This window comes from Trachymyrmex cornetzi, unplaced genomic scaffold (assembly GCF_001594075.2).
Source record: "Trachymyrmex cornetzi isolate Tcor2-1 unplaced genomic scaffold, Tcor1.1 scaffold79, whole genome shotgun sequence".
Lineage (NCBI taxonomy): Eukaryota > Metazoa > Arthropoda > Insecta > Hymenoptera > Formicidae > Trachymyrmex > Trachymyrmex cornetzi.
In genome coordinates this window covers 184006-206257 of record NW_017300124.1, presented here as the reverse complement: position 1 = coordinate 206257, position 22252 = coordinate 184006, and the positions used below count along the sequence as shown (strand labels likewise).

Genomic DNA, 22252 nt, shown 5'->3' with positions numbered 1-22252 from the left:
GAAAAGTTATGAAAGATCGAGCGATTTTCACGGAAAAGAAAAAGGATCGATTGCCTGCAGGCTCAAGGAAAAATACTCAATAAAGCCGACGTTGTTGTATCACGCGTACTCGATGCTGCCCAGGAACGATATATCCGGAAATTGAAAGTTTCCTGCCGAGGAGACAGTGGGAAGGGCTGATTCGCGAGCGACTGCCAGGTAGGAAGAAAGGTTTGTCTCACCGTGTCACGGGAAATCACTGTTTCTTTATTTCGTCGCCATTACGAGTGGGATAGGTCTTCGTGGTCGAAGGGAATATTCGATGACTCGGGGATAATACACCGCGTTATAATATCTCTCGGGAATTGGATTGAGGTCACAACGAGGTAGATGGGAACGTACAGACGCATACATATATACACATATAAATGTTATACAATTGTATGCGCTCGTCGCGAGACAAATCGGTTATTCGTGGATCGTCGTATGACTAATTGTTTCGGAATCAGATTTTTGCGGGAATTGTGCTCGCGGATACTCCCACTCTTTCCGCCGAATAAGCGCGGAAGTAATCCCTCTCCTGAAGCGATTTCATCCCCCGTGTATTTCCATTTGCATCCGACTTAAGCGTTTCATTTGTCATCGTGGAGTTGTAGTATACTTCCATACGGACGTTCTATGTTTTCGATTTGCTGCAGCTTACGCGGATTTCATGGTCATTAGAGATTTTCGCAAAACTCAACTTGAGATAGCAGATATAAGTGGCTGGTTATGATTAATTCATCCGTTAAATTCATTGATAATGTAGAATTAATGAATGCCATATTTGTAACAGCAGTTCTGTGGAAGAGTGTTAGTGGAATTGTGAAGAAGATTATTTTGTTCTCTTCTTTTAAATTTCAATTTTGAATATTTTGATAATTAAACTTTAATTTAAATGCCAGAGTTGATGCCGAAATCAATTAAAAGTTAAGTAAATATTTTACTGTTTTTACGTATCTAAAGCTTCACCAGCGTTCTTTCATTTTAATGTTAAATAATATTCTACAATTAAGTCTCTATTCTTGTGTAAGTCCATATACAACACATGCTGCATATGCATGCAAACAAACAAGTAAAATTGATTGAAACCTTATTAAAGAATAATCTAGAATTATTTTTGTATATTTAACTCTAGAATAATTTTTTGTATGTTGAGTCTAGAACTATTTTATGTAATTTTTGTTCGCACACGAAACATAATTGCAAATTATCGGGGCAAAATCAACCACGGGAACACTTGTTTTACTGCGGATATATAATTAAATTAACGTGTTTCTATCTGTATCGTGTTGTTACACGTGCGTAACACGAACGCTATAGGAAAGTTGCTGACCTAGTTGCGAACTAAGAGATCGATCGAGGAGGAAGAACAGAGTGTCTTCTATGAAATTACATTCAATTCTAACAAAGGAAGCGGAGTGCTGTTGCCGCCATTTCCGAGGAAAATAAAAACGCGCTGTAAAAACAACAATTGTCGGTAAAGTGCTCTTCATTCGTCAACGGACCAATAACGAAATAGAATTATCAGTTATTGTTGCAGCAATTATAGATCGCTATAATATCATAAATTACTAATGCAATTATTTGAAGCATTCAATAATATTCAGTAATCGTACCGGATTATTCCTACAATTGGATCAAATAATTGTTAAGTTTCATAATTGGACTGGGATTTTACTTCACATATAAATAACAATTTTGATTCTAATCCACAAAAAATAAATATATTCCAAATTTTTAACTTATTCGACTAAAAACTAAACAGATCTGTTTGAACAATTTTTTTAAAAGTAAATTAGACTCCTCGATTTGCAACTTGCCTTTTGTATTTTAATGTATTTTTTTGCAGTTTTAGGAGATTAATTTTAGTAGGAGAAAATTTATGAAGAGATATATCTCTCCAATTCTTTTTCCTTAAAGTATCTCTGGTTTATCCGCGTTTCCAGTTCATTCTCATACGCAGAGACACGTGTGTGCCTCTCCTCCCTTTCTCTTATACAATCTTCTTTTTTCCAATTTCTTTCCAGCAAATTTATCCGGTACTTGCTGTCTTCGTGTCACTCAGTCCAAGATTACACGACGTAAAGCCTAGCGGGAGTGCAGGTTCTCTCCTTTCTATTTGTGCAAAGAAATCTCGCGGTCCAGCTTGGCATGGAGACGCGATGCGACAGAACGGACGTTCATCTCATGCCAGGCACAACAAATCTTTCACAATGAAAAATCATCTCGAGGAAATGGGACGGAATTTTTGCTTCTTACGATTTATCAATGGTGATATCGAAATGGACAAGTGGACGGATAAAAATGTCAACTTTCGGCATTGATATCGAGAGGCTTGAATTAATACTTGTAGAACTAGTTTTTAAATTACTAAAAAATATCCTCGCGCATTATAACTGTTTTTTATATATTTCGATTACTTGGTCATAATATTTTGCTAAAAAATTATCAAGCAAGATATTAACCTATTTAAATAATCTCTAAATGCTTTTTTTTTAATCTTTGTAATGTGACTTCTAATAAAAATTTTTAGATCATGATTGATATTTACAGATATAAAGAGTTACTTTTTTTTAAAAACCTAGTTGACAATAAAGTTATATATCTAGGAAAAAATGTATAAAAGTTGAAAATGGTAAAAGGAGTAAGTGATTCTTGCCTTTTTACTGACAAATAATAAATAATTTCCAATAATAGATAATTTCGTCTATATTTGTATAGAAATAAATCAATATAATTATATTATTTGAATAATTTAATTGTAATGAGAATTTCAAATGAAGAAAAGTGTGAAAGAGGATAAAAGAAGAATTTTTTTACTCCCTTGAATCCGTAATTTTTATTATGAATCAATATATTTTATAATGGACTCAAATAATTTTATTATGGACTCAAATAATAATTACATCGATTTAATTCTAATCAAAAAGATAAATGAAATCATTTATTAAAATGTTTATTAATAGAAAGGTAGAGATTATTTTCTTTTTTACCTTTTTTTGAACTTTCAAACTTTATATCTTTTTTTCAGACATCCTATTTACTGCTGTCTAGATTTTCAAACAAAGCAACCCTTAAATACGAATTACAATGAAAATTTGATTATGATCCTAGTTATAAGGATTTAGAACAGTAAAGCATGTAGAAGTCACTTCATATTTAATAGATACTTGAAACTAAAAATAAATTGGACAGAAAATCTTTTTAGTTTGAACTTTCATTTATTATAATATAGTTTATTGGATGAAATTATTATATAAATACATTAAAATCATTATAAAAAATAAAAAAATTGATACTAATTCTATTTCCTTTTTTTATATTAACAACAATGTTGATTTTTAATCTATTGATGATGAGAAAATTAAATATTTATATACTAAATTTAAGACATCTATTCCGAAATAAATTAAATTAAAATATTCGAATAAAAAAGTTATTTTATATGACGACGAGTTCTTATTACAGTATAATCACATTCTATAATACATTCATCTTTAAAATATTTAAATTAAAACAAAATTTTCTTTTTTCTCGAAATATATTACCAATGTTTAGTAATAAAAAATTCAATTTAAAAAAAAAAACAAGAAAAAATAAATCCTTATACATATATTCAAACAAAAGATACTTCACGATGATGTTTTCAATAAACCAATTTGCGTGTTATTGTAAAATTGTATCAGAGAAATTCCATTAAAAATAACAGAACATAGAAATCAGTATGAAATTACAATTGCAGATATAACAGCATACAAAATAAATAAATATAGTGCACCTTTGAAAATACTAGCACCCTTTCCTAAATTTGAATTAAAGCGTAATAACACATAAACAGACGTTGTCTTAGAAAAAATATTTAAAACTAAAAAAAATTACTTAAAATTTTCTCAACCAGAATATTCTTGTATTTTGTTTTGAGGGAATATTTCCATTATTTTCATTCATCTCTTTTCAATTCGCACAGGTGTAACGAGCAATCAACAAACTTCCCCACGAGCGCCGGCTTTGTACAAATCGATACTGCGAAACGTTAATCTCCAAAAAGCGAGCACGTCAATACCACGCATTTAACGACTCCACTGATAACAGTTACGGCACCTGCGAACGTTATCGCCGTACCGGTCCAGTAAAAATCTCCCGTTCAATTCACTCGCGGCCTCACCAAGTCCGAGTAGACGTAATCAAACTGTCGCTTCGCGAGTTTCCTTTCTCTGTCTCTCTTTTTGTCTCATTGATTTCGCATCAAATGTGCCATTCGCACGTGGTCATGTCACGCGATACGTCATACCAAGGTTGATGATCGCGTATTCGAAAAATCGGTCGGCCCAGCATGTCGCGACATCGACATCGACATCGGCCGCCGCCATCGTTGCTATCGTGGATGCTAAAGCCACCATCCGCAGCGAGGCAAAAGTCATTTTGGCCGGTAATTAGTTGCCCGAGCCGCGACAAATTGAAAAAGTTGCTGAGAAATGGGACGCAATTTAGCCCGCGGCCGCACGCGCGCGGCCGCGCGACGTTTTCGTGACGATAATCGAGCTCGCTGTTGCTGCCCGCATAGCACCGCGACGCAAATCGAATTCTTCCGCGTTTCTTTTTCCGTTGCTTTCCGCCTTTTATTTATTTATTTTTTTCTCACACTCGTTAGACCGCCTACCGACCAACTCGCGAAAGTTCACGCTACGTCTTGCAATCCCACCAGAATGTCAGGCAACTCGTTGCCACCTTCCATGATAAATACTTACAATCAACTTTTAAACGTATAATTTTTCCTATTTCACCAATGCAAGTTATTTGATGGAATGAAAATTATCGAAAAATAAATTGCTTGTGATATATATATTTAATTCTTAAATAATAATGCATTGAAAACTTAAATATTATTTTTCCCTCCATTTTTGTTATTTCTTGCTTACTATTTTTAGTATTCTGTATTTTAAATAAAATAAGTGATTCGCACGTAATTTGCGAATACAATACTCATATTGCTATTAATTAATTAATTAGTGTTAATTAAATGCCTCGCAGAAGTGGTTAAACAATTATTTATCCTATCTATTCTACGATCTTTTCTATTATCTATTTTAAAATTATTTTGCGATATCAAAAAATATCTAAAGATTATTTGTTCATTATATTATATTCAGCATTTAATCATATAAAAAATACAGTTTATTTTAATAAAGTATTTTGTATATGTTTTATGTGGTTTGAATAAGGGCTTTATTATGTGAGTTACATGTTCAAAAAATTAATTTCGCAAAAAAGCAAATTTGTTATAATTTATACAAGTTTTTAATTTAAATATTAATATACCTAGGAATAATTATATCAAGCATGATTATTTTGTATAATGATAATATCAGAAATATTCGAACTAAATACCTTGAATTGAGCCTTAAATAAACGGATTAATTTCTTTCTTAAGTTTATATATTTTTGAGTTTGTAGTCTATTATGCACTAAGTAATTAATAAATAGTTTTGTCCTAATACATCTCAAATTTTAAAAATCACATAGACGTTTCTCTTTTTCTCACCCGACTCGGTGTTGAGCGAGAATTTCGTGACGAGCTCGAATGCACAGTCTAGCAAAAAATCGAAACGATCCCAGGAACAGCGCGATTGTCGTTGGCATGGGCATTTTCGCCGATCGGCATTTTCTTTTTTCTTCACATCCATCCGTCGATCGTCGTTTCGCGCTTCTCTTCCACCTGCTGCCCTTTCTCCTCTTCATTCGCGACCATTATCTCGGACCGATAATGACGTCCATTATTTTTTGTTACTGCAGCGTGCACAGGGTAATGGCAGGTCGAGGGTTGGAGTATAGAGGGTGTTCGTTAGCGCCTCGGAGAATCATACGATGTCGTTATGCGATTACGACATTCGCCTCTGCGAAGTGGAAGCGCTTCCGGTTCTTTGCGCCCGCACCAGACGGTCGATGACTCCGTTTTTCTGAGCCAACAATTGCGTTCGGCGTCGCAGAAGGACTGCGATCGAAAGAAATAAGAGAAAAGGCACGAGATAAACCGTTTAATTGGCGACAAATTATACACGCTCGGCCCGTCATCTTTCTCTCCAAGGTGCGACCGAATGCGACAGAAAGGTATAAAAAGCTAGAATGAAGAAGTTAATTATTCAGTTTACGACTTTTTTACATTTATACGCATCTCATGTATCTTCATTCTGATGTTTAGTCAGTTTAGTACGTTTTATGATTCAATTTTCCTCCTTTGGATTACTGAACAATGAGATCAAATCATTATTGTCACATTTCTGAATTTGTGATGCATATAAAATTTCTGATTTTGTTTATTAATTAATTAAACTTGTGCAGAATGCTGTATGGTATAATATCACGTATGTACGACAACAAAGAGTAATAATTTTCAACAATTTCATTAATTCACGCTTTTAGATTATCAAATTTTCTTTTAGTTATAAATTTTGCAATTATGACAATTTAACAATAATATATTTCATTTCTCTCCTTGGTGACCATTGATGAAAATTTACAATTCATTAAATTTTTTATTTTTAATATAAAATATTCTTTTAAATTAAGCATCAACTCAAAATTTAATTATAGTAAAGTTAGTACAAGTATTTACATGTTCCCTTATTGATGAATGTCTAATAGCAGATGTTAGTCGATAGTGGAAATCGATTTCTTGGCACAGAAATGCATGATGGATATAACGATTGAGAAACGGACTGACTAAAACCATTAGTGTTATTTAAGGCGGAAATATGGGTCAAACCTTCTTTCGTTCGCGTGTTATCGCCTCTCTCGCTCCTATGCTTCATCTTTAAAGGTTTAAACAAAAAAGACATAGAAACAGTCAGTGTCCCCGTTACTTTACGAACATAGTTGATTTATTTTCGGTCACCTGCTGGGCATTCGCTAATACTTGAGTCTGTCCTGTTTGTAGGTTTGTACCATAGTCATAAAGTCATATTATTTCGATTGAAATATATTGATTGTATACAGTAAACGTCCGATTTAATTGCCCGGCAGTCGTGCTTCATTAAATCGCATATCCGACGAAATCCATGTGTCAATAAATCAAAAATTGACGATTAAATTGCCGCTGTTTATTGACTAAAATTGGATGATAATTTATGCTTAATATTCGTTAATATACGTAAAACATATTTTTCATAATTTGAAGTTTGCACTTGTAACTTTGAACTGCAGAAAATGTAACGCTCAATTTTTATGTCACTTAAATATCGTAGTTTATCTAGTATAATTTATAATGCTAATTAAAAATTGGCAATTTAAAAGTCATTATACACATTAAATAATTTGTCAATAAATAAAATTTTTTATTAGTCAATATTTCAAATATTATGTGAATATATAAAAAAATGAGAGAGAGAGAGAGAGAGAGAGAGAGAGAGAGAGAGAGAGAGAGAGAGAGAGTTATTTGAATAGAGGAATAAAACTTTATTTTGTAATACATTTTCGCGATTGATAATATAATAGATAATTTCTTTATTTTTCAAAGTTGTCTCATTGTGCACTGAAAAAAGTCTGGTAATAGCTATCTTGTTTATAGCAAATGTTTACTACCTTGTTTATTGATGCAATATTTAGTAAATATTACTAAACATAATAATAGAAATCATTCAATAATTACAAAAGTAAGATAATATTTAGAAAAGCAAAATTAACGTTTATAATTGGTTTTGGTTACATTAATCTGAATATCTAATTAATTATTTTACTAAAACTTTAGTATCTGTTACCGAGGCTTAATTATTATTACAGATTAATTTTCAGTGTGGCGATAAATGATAAAATTACTTTGAACTGCTTCTAACCGCACGTGATAAAATGAAATCTATGGATAAAAGTTTTGTGGATGACCAGGCGAGTACCCAATCATATCTTTTTTCATTTATTTTTTATCGCTTGATTTAGTAGATCAATGTAAGATTGTCCAATTTAATTCCTCGTTTCCGTGAAATAATATACAGTACAGAATATCGATATTCGAAGATTGCCTCACCAAATGTGGCAGGTGTCGTGAAATAAGCGGAGTCACCGCAATGCTCGCGCAAAGGCTGCATCGATTACCGTTATTTTACGGAAAGTGTCACGGCGTGACTCATCGCGTTATCGCGACAATACAGCTGTGCACGCATCATGCATATATCTGCATATGTGCGATCGAGCGAATGGACTGTATTATTAACGTGAATTATCGAGCGTGTCATAGCGGTTTATCGAATTTCCCTCTTGCTTCCTCTTTGTTCTTCTCTCAGTCGACTCTTTCAAACCCATACAACATATAATCGGTGCATTTCGAATTTCACTAGACACACAGTAGACATTCCATCGATATTGATCGTTAATGTCCGGCTGACTTCAGGGTTATCTTGAATATTTTAAAACCCTCCATCACGAGACTGGTCGGCGTCGAATAAGGAAGGAAGGCTACTTTCGTTTCCGCTACTAACTTGGATGTCTTTTTCATTTTTCCATCCTGATCTCGATAGTTCTTGCAGGCTTATTTTTTATTTAGAACGTTCTTTGGGAGCAAAAACAATTTCCAATATTTATAGAAAATAATGAAAGATACTATTAAATTGATCAAATATTTACATGTTATTTTTATGTTAAATTCAAAAAATTTTCTAATTGCGTCTGTTTTATGTTAATTAGATAATTATGTTTATATTTTTGCCATTCTTACATCTTTCAAAAGAATCAATATGATGTGTTAATATGAAAAATGATTTTTACAATGATTTTTTTTAATTTATTAAAACCTTAAAGACGTATTTTTCCAAAATGCTAATTAAATTTCCTGTCGATGTTCTTCAGTATCTAACGACTTCATCTAAATATTGAATAAAGAACGTAAAGTTAGGATATCAAAATACATTAAATTAGTATAATAGAAGTATATTAAAAATATAAAATTTAATATATTTAAATATAAGTGACGTTTATTCAAATGCAACTGATATCTTAAAAAAAAGTTATTCTCTTCCACATTCCTATGTAAAAGCTGCAATATTTCTAATCTTTAAATTCACATTCTTAAATTTGTAGATCTTCCAAAAGAATGGCTGACACGATTACGAAGAATTTTCTGTTCGCAATTTCCGCGTATTCATCGATCGCGACGAAGCGTTCGTCGTATAATTCGTCGTTTCATTTTCCATTTGTATCTCGCCTACTAACGCTCCAATATCTCTCGTCCCGCCGCGCTTTAATAATATTACGCATTGTTGCGAGGGCGGTATGCATGCTTGTAAATTCGCCACGGTTTTCCGCCAATTTCGCGGCTGCGAGCCAGACGTGCTCCTCCCTCTTCTTTGCCGCAAAATCGCCACGGGGTACTCCGCTATTTCAATTATAGACGTGAATATTTTTTTCTCATGCAACGTAGATTTACACGCATGGAACTTTTACTCGCAACGGGAAGGTGGCAAGCAATATTTTTTTAACGAATTTTGCGAGTATATGAAATAGAATTGACACTGAAGGAACAAAAATAGACGAGGATTTTTACAATGAATAATAAAACATATTTTTTCGAACACGATATTCGAACTATTTTGAGTACAACGTGATATTTGAACATGATTTTGAGCGTTGTACAGTAGATAGATGTGTAGTTCTGAATTGTAAACCATTGTACCTAAAACTATCACAATGCTATAGAAACCAAAATCTGCCTGAATCGTGCATGTGGAACGACAGGATCTCTCGTTAGTTCCTGAATGAAGTAAATCTATCGTTGGGCATCAAATAAGGATAGCGTCGAAACGCATTGATGCAGTCGAGTGGGAAGATTGCAAAAGGGTGACTAAAGGAACTGGCGGTGAGCGGAGAAAGAGAATGAGGGAGAAAGAGAAGGAGAGGGGAGAAAGGTTTCGGGCTCTCGAGTCATTTCTCCGAGCCAACACAGACCTCTCAACTCAACGCCACTCGTGGAAACGAAATCTGATACGAGAAAAGCTAAACTCCTTCAAATGCACAAGCCGTTCTCTATTCGCCCCCTATCTACCTTCTCCCGCCTATACCACTGCTTCCTTCTTCATCTCTTTACCCCCTCTTCTTCTCATTCGGAGTTTCCAACCCCCTGAGCGTCCTCCTCGTTCCGCCGTCTCTGTCGACTCTTGCTCCTTTCAGCTACCCACTTATACTCAGTCAACCCTTTTCATTGCGAAAATGTCGTTCTGCAATTCACCATTCCTCTTCCTTCTTATCCTTCTTCTCCTTCCTTCTCATTTCCCCCCCCCCTCTCTCTCTCTCTCCCCCTCTCTCCCTCTCTCCCTCTCTCCCTCTCTCCCTCTCTCCCTCTCTCCCCATCCCTTCCACTCTCTCTCCCTCCCTCTTTCTTCTTTCCTCCCCTTTCCTTCTTTTTAATGCCTCGTTCAAGGACGTTCCGCTTCGTTGTTTGCGTTCTCTCTTTTTTTCTTTCTTTTTTTTTTACATCAGAGAAACCCCATTCTCCAAGTTTCTTTTCTATCATTCTATTTTCGATTGAGCATTGCCATCGCGCACTCTTTCTCGAAGAGCAACTGCTTGACTTCCGGCTATTTAATCCCCTTAATTAACAGTCGGCATAAGAGTCTCAGATTTGAACTCTTTCATGGCACGCGACCTTCTTTGCAAGCAAGGAAGCTTGAGTGGAGCCCATCGCGTTTTACTTTCGTGAGTAGATCGATAAGAAGTATTTTAATGTATAAAACATCGAGTAAACTGAACGGGTAAAATAATAAATAATTATCTCCAACATTATTCTTTATACATCTTTATCTTATCAGCATCTCTTTCTTATTTCCCTCATTATATTCTAAGATTTAAATTTAATAATTATATAGTAGTGTTTTTTATGTACTTACAATATTGCACTTGGAAATTACAATTAGTATTTTATATTATATTAAATTGCTAATGTTGTAAAGGAAACTGTCTGCTGGGAAAAATTTAAATACCTATTGTATGTAATTGCAATTAGTTTTTTTTTTTAAGAAACGGAAAAGAAATTTATACGTTATAAAAAGGTACATTATAAAAACATTATAATATTATACGATGGAAAAATGTACTGTTAGTTTTTTAGGGATTTTAATGCTATTGTAGTGCAATTATTGTGCATTTATAGCTATTGTATTGTAATCACAAAATTTGAAAAAATGCCTTTTTTTAAAGATAAGAAAAATAAGAAAATGAGTATAGCCTGTTTACTATTTCACATTTATACAAATTTAAGTAAATTATAATCTTATTTTTATTATTAGTATTCGTTTAAAAAAAAAATAAAATTTTATTTTAATTTTTCTTAACTATTTTTTGAGCTATTACTCATAAAAGTACATAAGATTACGTGATGTGCATGTGTGTCCGCAATGTATGGGCTCTACATGTGGGTTCACTAAACTTGACTACAGAAGAAAAGATATCTGAAGCGATGCCAAGATGATGCTGCCGCCGTACGATGTATAAGAAAAGCTTGTTGTTTCTCTTCGCTCAATGGGTCAATACAGGTTTTTTTTCTTAAACATATTTTACAATAATGACTTCAAATTATTCGCATGTTCAAAGCTGTACACGCGTAAGAAATGGATTTAATATGTAAAGTATCCGAAAATTCAATAAAAGAAATTCAGTATTCGTATAACAAGAGCATTAATTCCTAAATCAGTGATTTATTATTTCCGTAATTAATAAAACATTCTATTAACTTAATATTTCAAAAATTTTTGTTTTATAAAAATACAAATGCTGAGTTAATCATTTTATATGAAATATAATAATAATAATAATAATAATCAAGCTTTAATTGTAACTACCATACTACGCACTGCAAAGCAATGTAATGAAATATGCTACATAAAAATATATTATTAAAGTAATAATAAAAAGATCATGCTCATGGTAGATTCAAATAAATTACATGGAGAGTAAGTCTCTTAGAAAGTATAATATGTACAATTTACATAAATATACATACATGATTAAAAGAACAACTGCTGTGCATGTTAAATTCATGCTTCTAATAGAAAGAAAAATTTTCGTAGATTTAATATAATGAAACATATGTAATTGACGCAATTTATTGTGATTCACACACAGCCACATTTAATATATCGAGCATTATTAACGATCCACACGCGGCTTTGCAGGGATCGTCACACATTCAACACACCCTTTCGCTCTTTCGATCGATAATAATTATTCTCGTAAATTCAGGCATAAGCACGCGTGTATGAGAGTTACAGGTTGGAAGCGGGGAGGATAGGAAGGACAGAATTGCCAGGCCTGTTCGGTTAAATGCTCATAATGACGTCTCGTAATTGCATCGAAAGTTTCCAGGGAAACTGTAATTATCGTGCAGGCTCACTTCCAACGATATCTTTGGCCCCCGGTCGCCTGTAATCGACGGGACGCCAAACCTAAAGAAAGGAAAGCTGCTTTTCTGACGGAATATTTTTCCAAGCGGGCGAGGACGACGTTATCTCGAATCGAAAAGAGGATCGAGAGCTTCATAATGGAGCCTGCCAGCTTCGGATATTTGAAAAAGAGAGAAGCTTAAAAATGCGTCATTTAAAATTTTCTCTAATCCGTGTTCCAGTTAAATCAATTAGCGTTGACGAGAGAAGATTGTTCAAATTTCCTCATTTGTATACACTATGATCCTTCTATTCTATTTAAAATCGCCATTTTTAATACCAGATTTTGTTAAGCTCTAGCACTCATTTTGCAGTTGATACCATGCATACATTTTTTAGCTTTACAAATTATTACTAGCTCTTAATAGCATCATAATGACAAATGATGATTATTTATAAATATGCAACGTTTTAACATTCATTTGTTTACGAGTCATTTTAATGGATATTTTTATCGCACTGATAAAAACTAATAGAAACTAAAAAGGATAATGATGATTATAGATATGCTTTTCCTCAGTAATTTTATTTTACGTTCTTTATGTAATTAAGATTCCAGATTCGTACCCTTGATTTTCGATTTTAGTATTGAAGCAATTACATTATTTTATTTTAGATCAAGAAAAGAGTCGATTGCTTGAAAGACATGATTTCAATAGTATAAATAGACTGCGCACAGCGTCTGTATAAACAGACTGTGCACTTGTAGTGATGATTACTCGAAGATTCATCGAGCCGCCACAATGATTTGAATAATTTATTCGAACGATCAACCATATTAATATTCATTATTCGGTCAATCATCAGCACTCGGATAATTATCTGCGTAAACGTTCATTATTCAGCTAAGCGAATGCGTCTGGCAATTGATTCGGTACTTGGCATACGTTGAAGCTATCTAAACATTTCTATCGTCAACAATATTGATACATGCAGCAACAACATGATTTGTGATCGAGGTGACTAAACTTGCGTTTGGTTTGAAAGATAATCATCGTGAAGCTAACGCACATATTCATAATATAGACATTGTAATACGTATCATAACTATGTTTTATAATATTCTTTCACATTGCAAAATAATTGCTACGATTCTTTCTTCATATTAAATATATATTTGTAATTAATTTGCTACACATAAGTTTCAATAGTTAAAAATTTATTGTAAATTTTATCATATCAGTTTCACTTTTCATTTAAATTTTTAATAAGCTCACGCGCACGTGTATATATTTATAGTGATCCAGCATTTCGTTAATTATTTGTCATTTACTTACCCCACTGAAGGTTTTGACGTTATGAAGAGCGTTCTGCGCTGCCAAAGCCGCTTTTCTAGTATAGAAGGTTACAAAGCAACATCCTGTAACAGAAAATTGATATTTTTGATTAGATGAGTGCTTAGCAAAAATTTTAAATTAATTGATCTCATTTCACTATGTAAAAATGCTAGCAGAATTTTTTACGGTTAAACTTTTATTTGAAGATTAATTATTAGTATTGTCCTTTGTCTGTCAATTTATTTAATGAAGAAAAATGTATTTCAGTTAAATTATTGAAAGATGTAAAAACTTTCGTTTACATTACAATTAAATTGACGCAAAACTTTCACAATGTGCTGTAAAAGAAAAGAGACAACAATGTTATCAAATTTCAATGCTACTTTCTGGCAGTAAGCGAATGAAAAGTTCCGCACTTCGGGTCATCATACCCGATGTGGCTATCAACAAGAAACTATGATAGACACGAATAGTCGCAGAGTTCATGTAACCGGTGACAGGTTCGATATGGAAGAGACGATCGGAGGGGAAAGACTGAAGTCGACTCTCGGGGACCTCATCAAGGACCTTCCGTATCCCTTGGTTGTCGAGGCTGGACACTATCCAAGCTTCAACCGATCGATAGTTACGAGTTGCCAAAAGTTCGATATGTCGTTCTATCACTAAAGATCCGCGCTTCTTTCTCTACTGACTACTCCGATCTCTGTCCTTTGGTACCTTTAAGTCATCTCAGATGAATCATTAGTTTATCTATAGATGAAATAAGAATTCTGCATCAAACAGAAATCAAAAGATAGATACTGTAACTAACCATTCAGTAACGCCTCAATAATACATAAACTCATATCCAGATTCCATACAGTCAAAAGAGAAATCAAAGATTTATAGAAATAGAGATATTGTATTAAAAAATTTCGCTATTAAAATTGTGTGGAACAAAAATTTTTTGAAACCAAGATTTGTCAGTTTATTTAATTTTAGTTTTAAAAATTGATGAAAATAAAAAGCTATCGAACTGAAAAAATGTATACAATCCAATATAGAAATCTGTAATATAGTAAAAAAAATTTATATCAATTTAATTATATTACAAATCCTCTCCCTTTTAACGTACAAATGTGATAATATTTTTAATAATATGAATAAATAAAAAAATTAAAAATGTGCAAAGGTAAGTATCTCTGAAGATTTTTAAAACTAAAAATATCTGAAATTTTTAAAAATAATTGTCAGCACATAAAAAATTTCGTAAGATAATAAATTATATTAACTGTAATTGAGTTTTTCAAATATATATATATATATATATATTAAAATTTATCTAAGATCTTTTTTGTAAAATGGTTAGTATTAAAGAAAATTAAGATCCCAAAGTTAATGGCATCGCAAGTTAATAACGGTCACGTTCAATTAACAGGTTTCCTATTTATAGTGTATACGAAATTATGATAAACCTGCAACGTGGCACTGAACATAGAGGGTGTAATTATAGTGCGATCGTGGTAATAGTTTCGGTAACAAGCCTTCCAATTACTCGAGGAAATCCCAATATTCCGCAATGTTTTGTTTGGTAACGTGATATTCAATATCGCATTGAATAACGCATGGTACCGCGTTGAATGCATAATTGCGAATCGTGCAACCCGATACATAACGGAATGGTCTGGAATGTTAGAACCAACGTATTAAGTTTGTCTAATCAAAAAAGGAGTCTTGCTTCAAGCACAGCTGCATATAATATTTCATTTTAAACCCCCATGTAACTCGAGATATACAGACTGAATCTTTACTAAGGGAAATAATTAGGGGAATAATTTTCCAAAGAATTAAAGAAGATAAAAATAAACGGAAACAAATCGAATATATGAAATTAATTTATTTGTATGTCTCGTATTTCTTTATAATATAAATTAATCAATTAAATATGTGCGTGGTATAAACATTAAACAAACTGACAAAAATTAATCTCTTATGTCATTAAAAGATAATTTAGGGATTTTCGGAAATCGAGGTTGTTTTACTTCAAATAAAATTTCTCGCGTGTCTTCCATACACGCAAGCGAAGGAAGTGACATTCTTAACATGTTGCCAGCAAGCTTCCGTAAATTACAGCATGAAGACGCAGCCGGGAACCGGGAAATTATGTTCCGGCGAGTAAGTAATCTTAAGGCATCATCGCTTCATAGACCTTTAAATCACCGTCTGCAAACTGCCCCCACGCATCCTTTCGCCGTCCATCGACCGGGTCGCTGTAATGCCTGTGTCTACAAATGACCTCGTTCGTCAAGGTGCTAACGTCAATCCATGTCTGCTTCCACGTTATCACTGGCGAGTTATTTCGTCCCTTTTCGGAATCGATTTTGAAAATATATATATGTAGAAGATGTCTTCCGATTATTAAAACTATTGATCATCAGGAAATGTGATGAGACGCGCGTTATATATTTATAATTTATTTAAACTGTGACCAGATTCATGAATACTATTTTATGAACTTACTATTTTATTAACATTTTCTAATTGTATTTAATAACTTTTTTCAATTAGATTAAAGTCATAGTTTATAGAGGAAAGTCGCCGATACTGACATAGGTCTTCTAAAGTGACACCCCCTTATATATGTACCAAATAAAAAATGAAATAATTTCAATAATTTGCCAATGCACGCGTGAGACACAATGTAATTGTCGCGATTATTCCACACGCGTCGTATGCGAATTGAGATTAATAATTAATAAGTAAATTATTAAGCTCCACGGTAACGCGCCCGGTATTCCCAAGTGTATCCGTAACATAGTCCGAATGGCGATAGTTTCTACGACTGTGTCGAGTCGCAAACCAGTGTAATTTCCTGAATTAGTTTAAACGGCATGTTTTATTCAAAGTAACTGCTTTGTCGAGTCATTTTACAGAACGAGACTTCATCAAAGCAAGTGACGTTGTTAAACATCGAAACATTATTTTAATATCTCGTAATAATACATAATAAATAATAGCGAAATGATATTTACGCAGCGCACTTTTATCAGACATTTTCATGATAAATACTGAAGTGACTAGTTTGTAATATATCGACACTTTTAAAAATTAATGAGACTACTCTCCAGCTGCAGAAAGCTTATTCGTAATTCAGAAAGTATAATAAAATCGAGAAGAAAATTAAAGATCTCGAAACTAGGTTATAAACAAAATATACGATACCATATATATAATACGAAATATACGATATGAATAGCCACACGTTTAATGTCAACCACGTATGCGCAAATCGAAGAGAATTATTCATAGGGTTGAACAAAATGATCATTGTTAGGAGATTTAATGCTAATACCAACACGATATAGATTGTAAACCAATGCGTCGAATTATTAACCAATTTATACGTTAATTCTCCGTTGTTCTCTCCCTCTCCAACGCCAAGGATAACTCACAATAGCAGCGCCCGAATCATACCGAAGAGGAAAATTAGCTTGAGTTTTAAATTGAAATGCGACAAAATTTTTTCCCGTTTTTCGTGATTACGATTGTGGCTAGAAACAATCTCAAGAAACAACGGGTACAACATCGAGAGATAAAACGTAACTTAAAATTCTTTCAATTCGCGTAAACGAACGAATCGTCAGCATTATAAGCGAGGAACAAATTTAATTTGCGCCTCGAATTACGCCGTCTACAAAAATCACGATGAGCGTAAACGAACGAACGAACTAACGGGGATATCTACCATTAGGAATTCCCAATTCACGCCGTAATTATCGCTAATTGGACTCCGGATTATACTCGCGCGACACTCGTCGTGTGAAATGCTCGAGTCGTTCGAGACGCGAATTATGCATGCCCCATACGTAGGTATTTCTGAAAGCTACGAAGGACATTGTGGTGCCGAAAGGCTGCACGGAATATGAAGAATTGTAAAGGGAGAGTCAGTTTTTTATACCCAAAATAATCGTTCGCATACTGAAAATTTAAAAAAGCTATTTTTAATTTTTAATAAAAAAAAATAAATAATAAATTAAGTCTTTTTATCGAAATTAAAAAAAATTTTCTCGAAAGTACGGGAACATATTTTTTTTTTTAACTGTAAGCAAGAAAGAAGGTATGAGATGCACCATATGGTCGATTGATCGTCGGTAGCCGGAAACCTACACTACCTCTCCCATGAGCTCGCGGCTAATACCTCGATGCCAATGCGTGATTAGTGTCCACGGGGAAATCTACCGCGGACATGTTTGAGAGCTAATGCTCGTTTCTACCTCAGAACCCCCGTGTGCTTTTCCGCGCCCAATACGAATGCAACTAATTTCAACGCGATCCGAACAGCACTTCTCTAAAATTGTCGATGGTCATTGCGAGTAAAGATATTTCCAGTTATAGTACAATTCCTGCATTCTCATCGATAGCACCGGCTGCTGTCAAAACTTTTTATTTCAGTCCCGGAATGAACTGGATTTCTTTGTGAAGATGTGGAACATAGGATCGTCTGATGATACTGACTAGTGATATCTGCCGTTTTTTCGATGGGATGCTAGGAGGTAAGAAAAGCACCAGACGAAGCGCTGAATCAGTGAATCACGATGCTATGTTCTGCGGTCTGTAAGTCATGGCAGCGGGGATTGAAATTAGAATAACCACCCTATTCCCTTCAGAATCATGGAAATATTCAGACTACGATGGATAATTTTATAGAATCTCGGAAGATGTAAAAAATTTCACATTTTAAGAGGAAGGACTATGATCACGGTGGAATTAACACTTTATTCTTTATTTAAATAAGTCTTCTGTTATGAGAAAAAAGCTTTTGAATTTATCAATTATTGCAGACTTATTATTGTTTCTAGAGATAAATTAACTCCAATTGAAAAATAAGAACAACTATAATATAATGTGTCGTGCATCCTCACGTGATGTAAATATCGAAGTAAAAAATTTATCGCAGAAGTTTATATCGCAGAAGTAAAAAATAAAAGGAATGGAGGTAATTTGCACGCAACCACTTTGTTAAATGTCTTCCCATTATATTAGTACTGTGTTATAATTTCAGTTTTTTTTACTGTTTATATTAATGAAATTGATGTCAGTTGAATCGATTTCTCCATGCAATAAGTAGACCTATATATCATAATCTACATAAAATGATTACTGTAGAGAGTGCAAAAGGCTTAATAACCATTGTAGATACATAAATGTAGAACGATAATAAAGAATGAATAGCAAAGTATAAGGAATAGGAAAATATAGCAAAATGTAAGTGCTTAGCTCTTATACTATTATATAATTCTTGTTTTTTTTTGTTCAACTTGATGTTTTGTAGGTATATCCCACCTCGTCGGAATATACAGCATGTTTAGCGGGCGGGATTTATGCCCAAATACACAAAGTGCATAAATTGGATTTAGTGCATTAAATGTAATAAATGTGTTAAATAAAAATGCACCTCAATATCATAATACTTATATATACAAAAGATTAGAATTATTATCTATTACTTGCTATATATATTTGTTATACTTATTCCTTAATAAAGCTTTGTAAACACATTTTACATGTTATCTTATTTCTAAGTATTATTCGTAAATTTTTCATGAGCCGTATATTATACTCCTATGAGATATACGCTAAAAATGCAAAGATCTTAAAAAGGTTTTCTTTAAATATAAAAAAATATTACGTCTTTCTAATTTTGTTTATAGCAGTAAACAGTATACAATTTTTATTGATATAGTATATTTATCTTAAAAAATACTTAATAAATTAAGTTTTTAATAAGTTTTTAATAGTTGCATCATATATATCAAAGTTACACTATAATTTATAGTTTAATCAAATTGTTATGCATCTTTTGAAGCATTTAATAAAGTTAAGATAAAATATATGAGCAATCTCAAAAAATCATTTGTATATTAATTATTCTTCAATTAGCTTTAATTAATATTCTAATAATATCCTATAATATACGATAAATCATAATATAATGGATGTGGAGATTTAATGTTAAATAGTGGAATTTGGATAAAACTTTTCCACTATGCTTACTCGGTAGAAATAAGTTTTATCGATAAAATGTGCGGTTTATAATACGCAAAGTATTTTCAGCACACATACCTGTGCCCAGAAATAAAGACGGAGTCATGTTGACCAAAGAACATTCGCATTCGCGTTATGCACGGAATTTATCCACGTTCCGAGGTAAAATACAAAGATTTTTTAATATTTTTGCTCTTGCATTTGTTACACAATTTGATAATACAACTTGAATAAAGTTATGGAACTGGGTCACGGATTTGTCAAAGTGGAATGTGTACATAAAATGACCGATCGCAACAAAGAGGGCTACAACAATTTATTCAAGTACTAATTAAAAAAGTTCAATTAGCAGTTTAATAACAAAACATTACAGTACAAACATTGTATAAGTAAAATATTTTAGTATTTTAGTCGAAAACAGTTCAAGGAAACATATTATGATTTAAAGAGATTTTTTTAATTTGTTAAATTGTTAAAATTTAATAGCAAATTCAATAAAAGAATGATATCTTAGTGTGAGATAAATATAATATAATATAAATATAATATAATATATTCCCCAAAGATATATAGTATAATCAGTATTGTTTGAATATTCTTAGAAAAATGATACATGGTGGTACTCGCGGATTACAATTTAATATTTTAAGAAATATATATCTTTTGACTGAAGGACATTGAAATGGACATTTTACATACCAAGTACCAAACATGATGGATATCATGTTCGGTACTTGGTGTTACTGTCCGAGACTCAGCCCGCCTACCAGGTATGCGTAAATCGGGTTTAACGAAGGAAGATAAGACTGAGTTATATCCACGGTTATCTCATGGCCACGTCGTACATAATGCTTGACCTTTGATATCAAGTGGGCGTCGCTGTGAGGTGCAAACAGCATCACCGATACCGGTACTCTGTCGAACTCTGGTATGTGGGTGCGCAAGAGTGTGCACCCCAAGCTGCACGGCTACCTTTGACCGATCAAGCAACGTAAATTCCATGATTAGACCGAGAACAAAGCCGAGTCTCTAAGGAACTCAGCTCGATCACAATCAACTGCAGCTGCATCGAAACGATCGAACTCGGATCGAAGAGAGAGATCCCTTTGCGATACAAACCTTTCGATTCAAAATACCTCTCCCATGCACTCTCCTACAAGAAGTATTCTTAGATTTGATTTGGAACAAAGATCAAACGGAGATGTTGCTTCTAAGATATTTCTCATGGTGGTCAACATTTGTAGAGAATATATAATTGCCTTGTGTTCCAGTATTAAATAATTTTTATAAATATTTTAATAATTCATGTATGTGTATGTGTGTATGTCTCAATTTATATAGGTACTTCATAATTGAATTGTTATCTTGTATTGTGTAAGTTATTTTAATTATTAAGTTTAATGACTCGCGTTATCAATATAATGTATCATTATTAATTATAAGTAAAATTGCAACATAGAATTATAGCATAAATGATTTTTGATAAATAGCACAAATAACAAAAAATATTTATAGTAAATTTATTCTCGCTACATTTCGTGTTACTGAAATTAATAACAATTGAAATCAATAACAATTCAAGTAAAAAAACGTTGAGTTGACTTATGATAGTTTTCATTCGTAAATCTCGGGAAGAATAAAACATGTCATCACTCACATACTAATTTCGCATTCGATAAAACTTCTTTGTCTACTGCACATTGGTTTCCGGATTTCCGGTGCTAAAGGGATAGTTTGCCAAGATCAGCATCGATTTGCGATAATCTTTAAGGATCGAGGTTTCGATAAAATCTAATCCTTGTATTGTCGGTCATGATAGCTATCTGACCAAGAGGGACGGCTCGGTGGCGGAAATAGCGTAACCGAGAACTACATAAGAAGACGACGACGTCGGTAGAGACAGGACGGGCATCATTGTGACAAATCCGAAAGCTGCGATTTCTCAGCAATCCTAGAGATGCAATCGCGAGAAATGCAATCAAATTGCAACTTAGACAAGAATATTGGGTATTTCCGACAGAATTTTACGCGATAAATCCTTAATGGATACGTATACTTCACAAGCTTAGTAAAATAAAAAAAATTGCGATTAAATAGAATAATAAGCAAAAATATTGGAAATTCTCTGACTGAATTATTGGAACTCTTTTGGATAAATAATAATGCATTAATTAGGTCAGCGAGAATTAATACTAAAACTATTGTACAAATTATTTTCTTATATCTACTATTTACACAATATATTTAAAATATAGTCATAAACACACACACACACACACATAAATAAGTAATTGCAAAAAGTATTTTGAATTACGATCTTCTAAAATATATAAATATACATTTAAAAATACATACATGTTTTTTTATTGTAGTTATACTTTATAAGTTTAATTTAACAAAGTGTTTTACAATTTAATGTTCAAGCATTAAATAAAATGTAAATTTTATTTACACACACTAACTTCTAATTTCGCTAATTTCAAAAACTTTTGTTGCCTATTCTATGTAAAT

The 22252-nt window shown here is 32.9% G+C and overlaps 1 protein-coding gene across 1 annotated transcript in view; it reads right to left on the bottom strand.

Annotated features, from left to right (window-relative positions):
- The window catches only part of LOC108768359 (CUGBP Elav-like family member 2), a 219853-nt gene that overhangs the window by 86841 nt on the left and 110760 nt on the right, over positions 1-22252 (bottom strand). The window contains exon 4 of the mRNA XM_018518759.1: positions 13718-13800. Within this exon, the coding sequence (XP_018374261.1) occupies positions 13718-13800 (83 nt within the window). The remainder of the gene's footprint in view (positions 1-13717; positions 13801-22252) is intronic.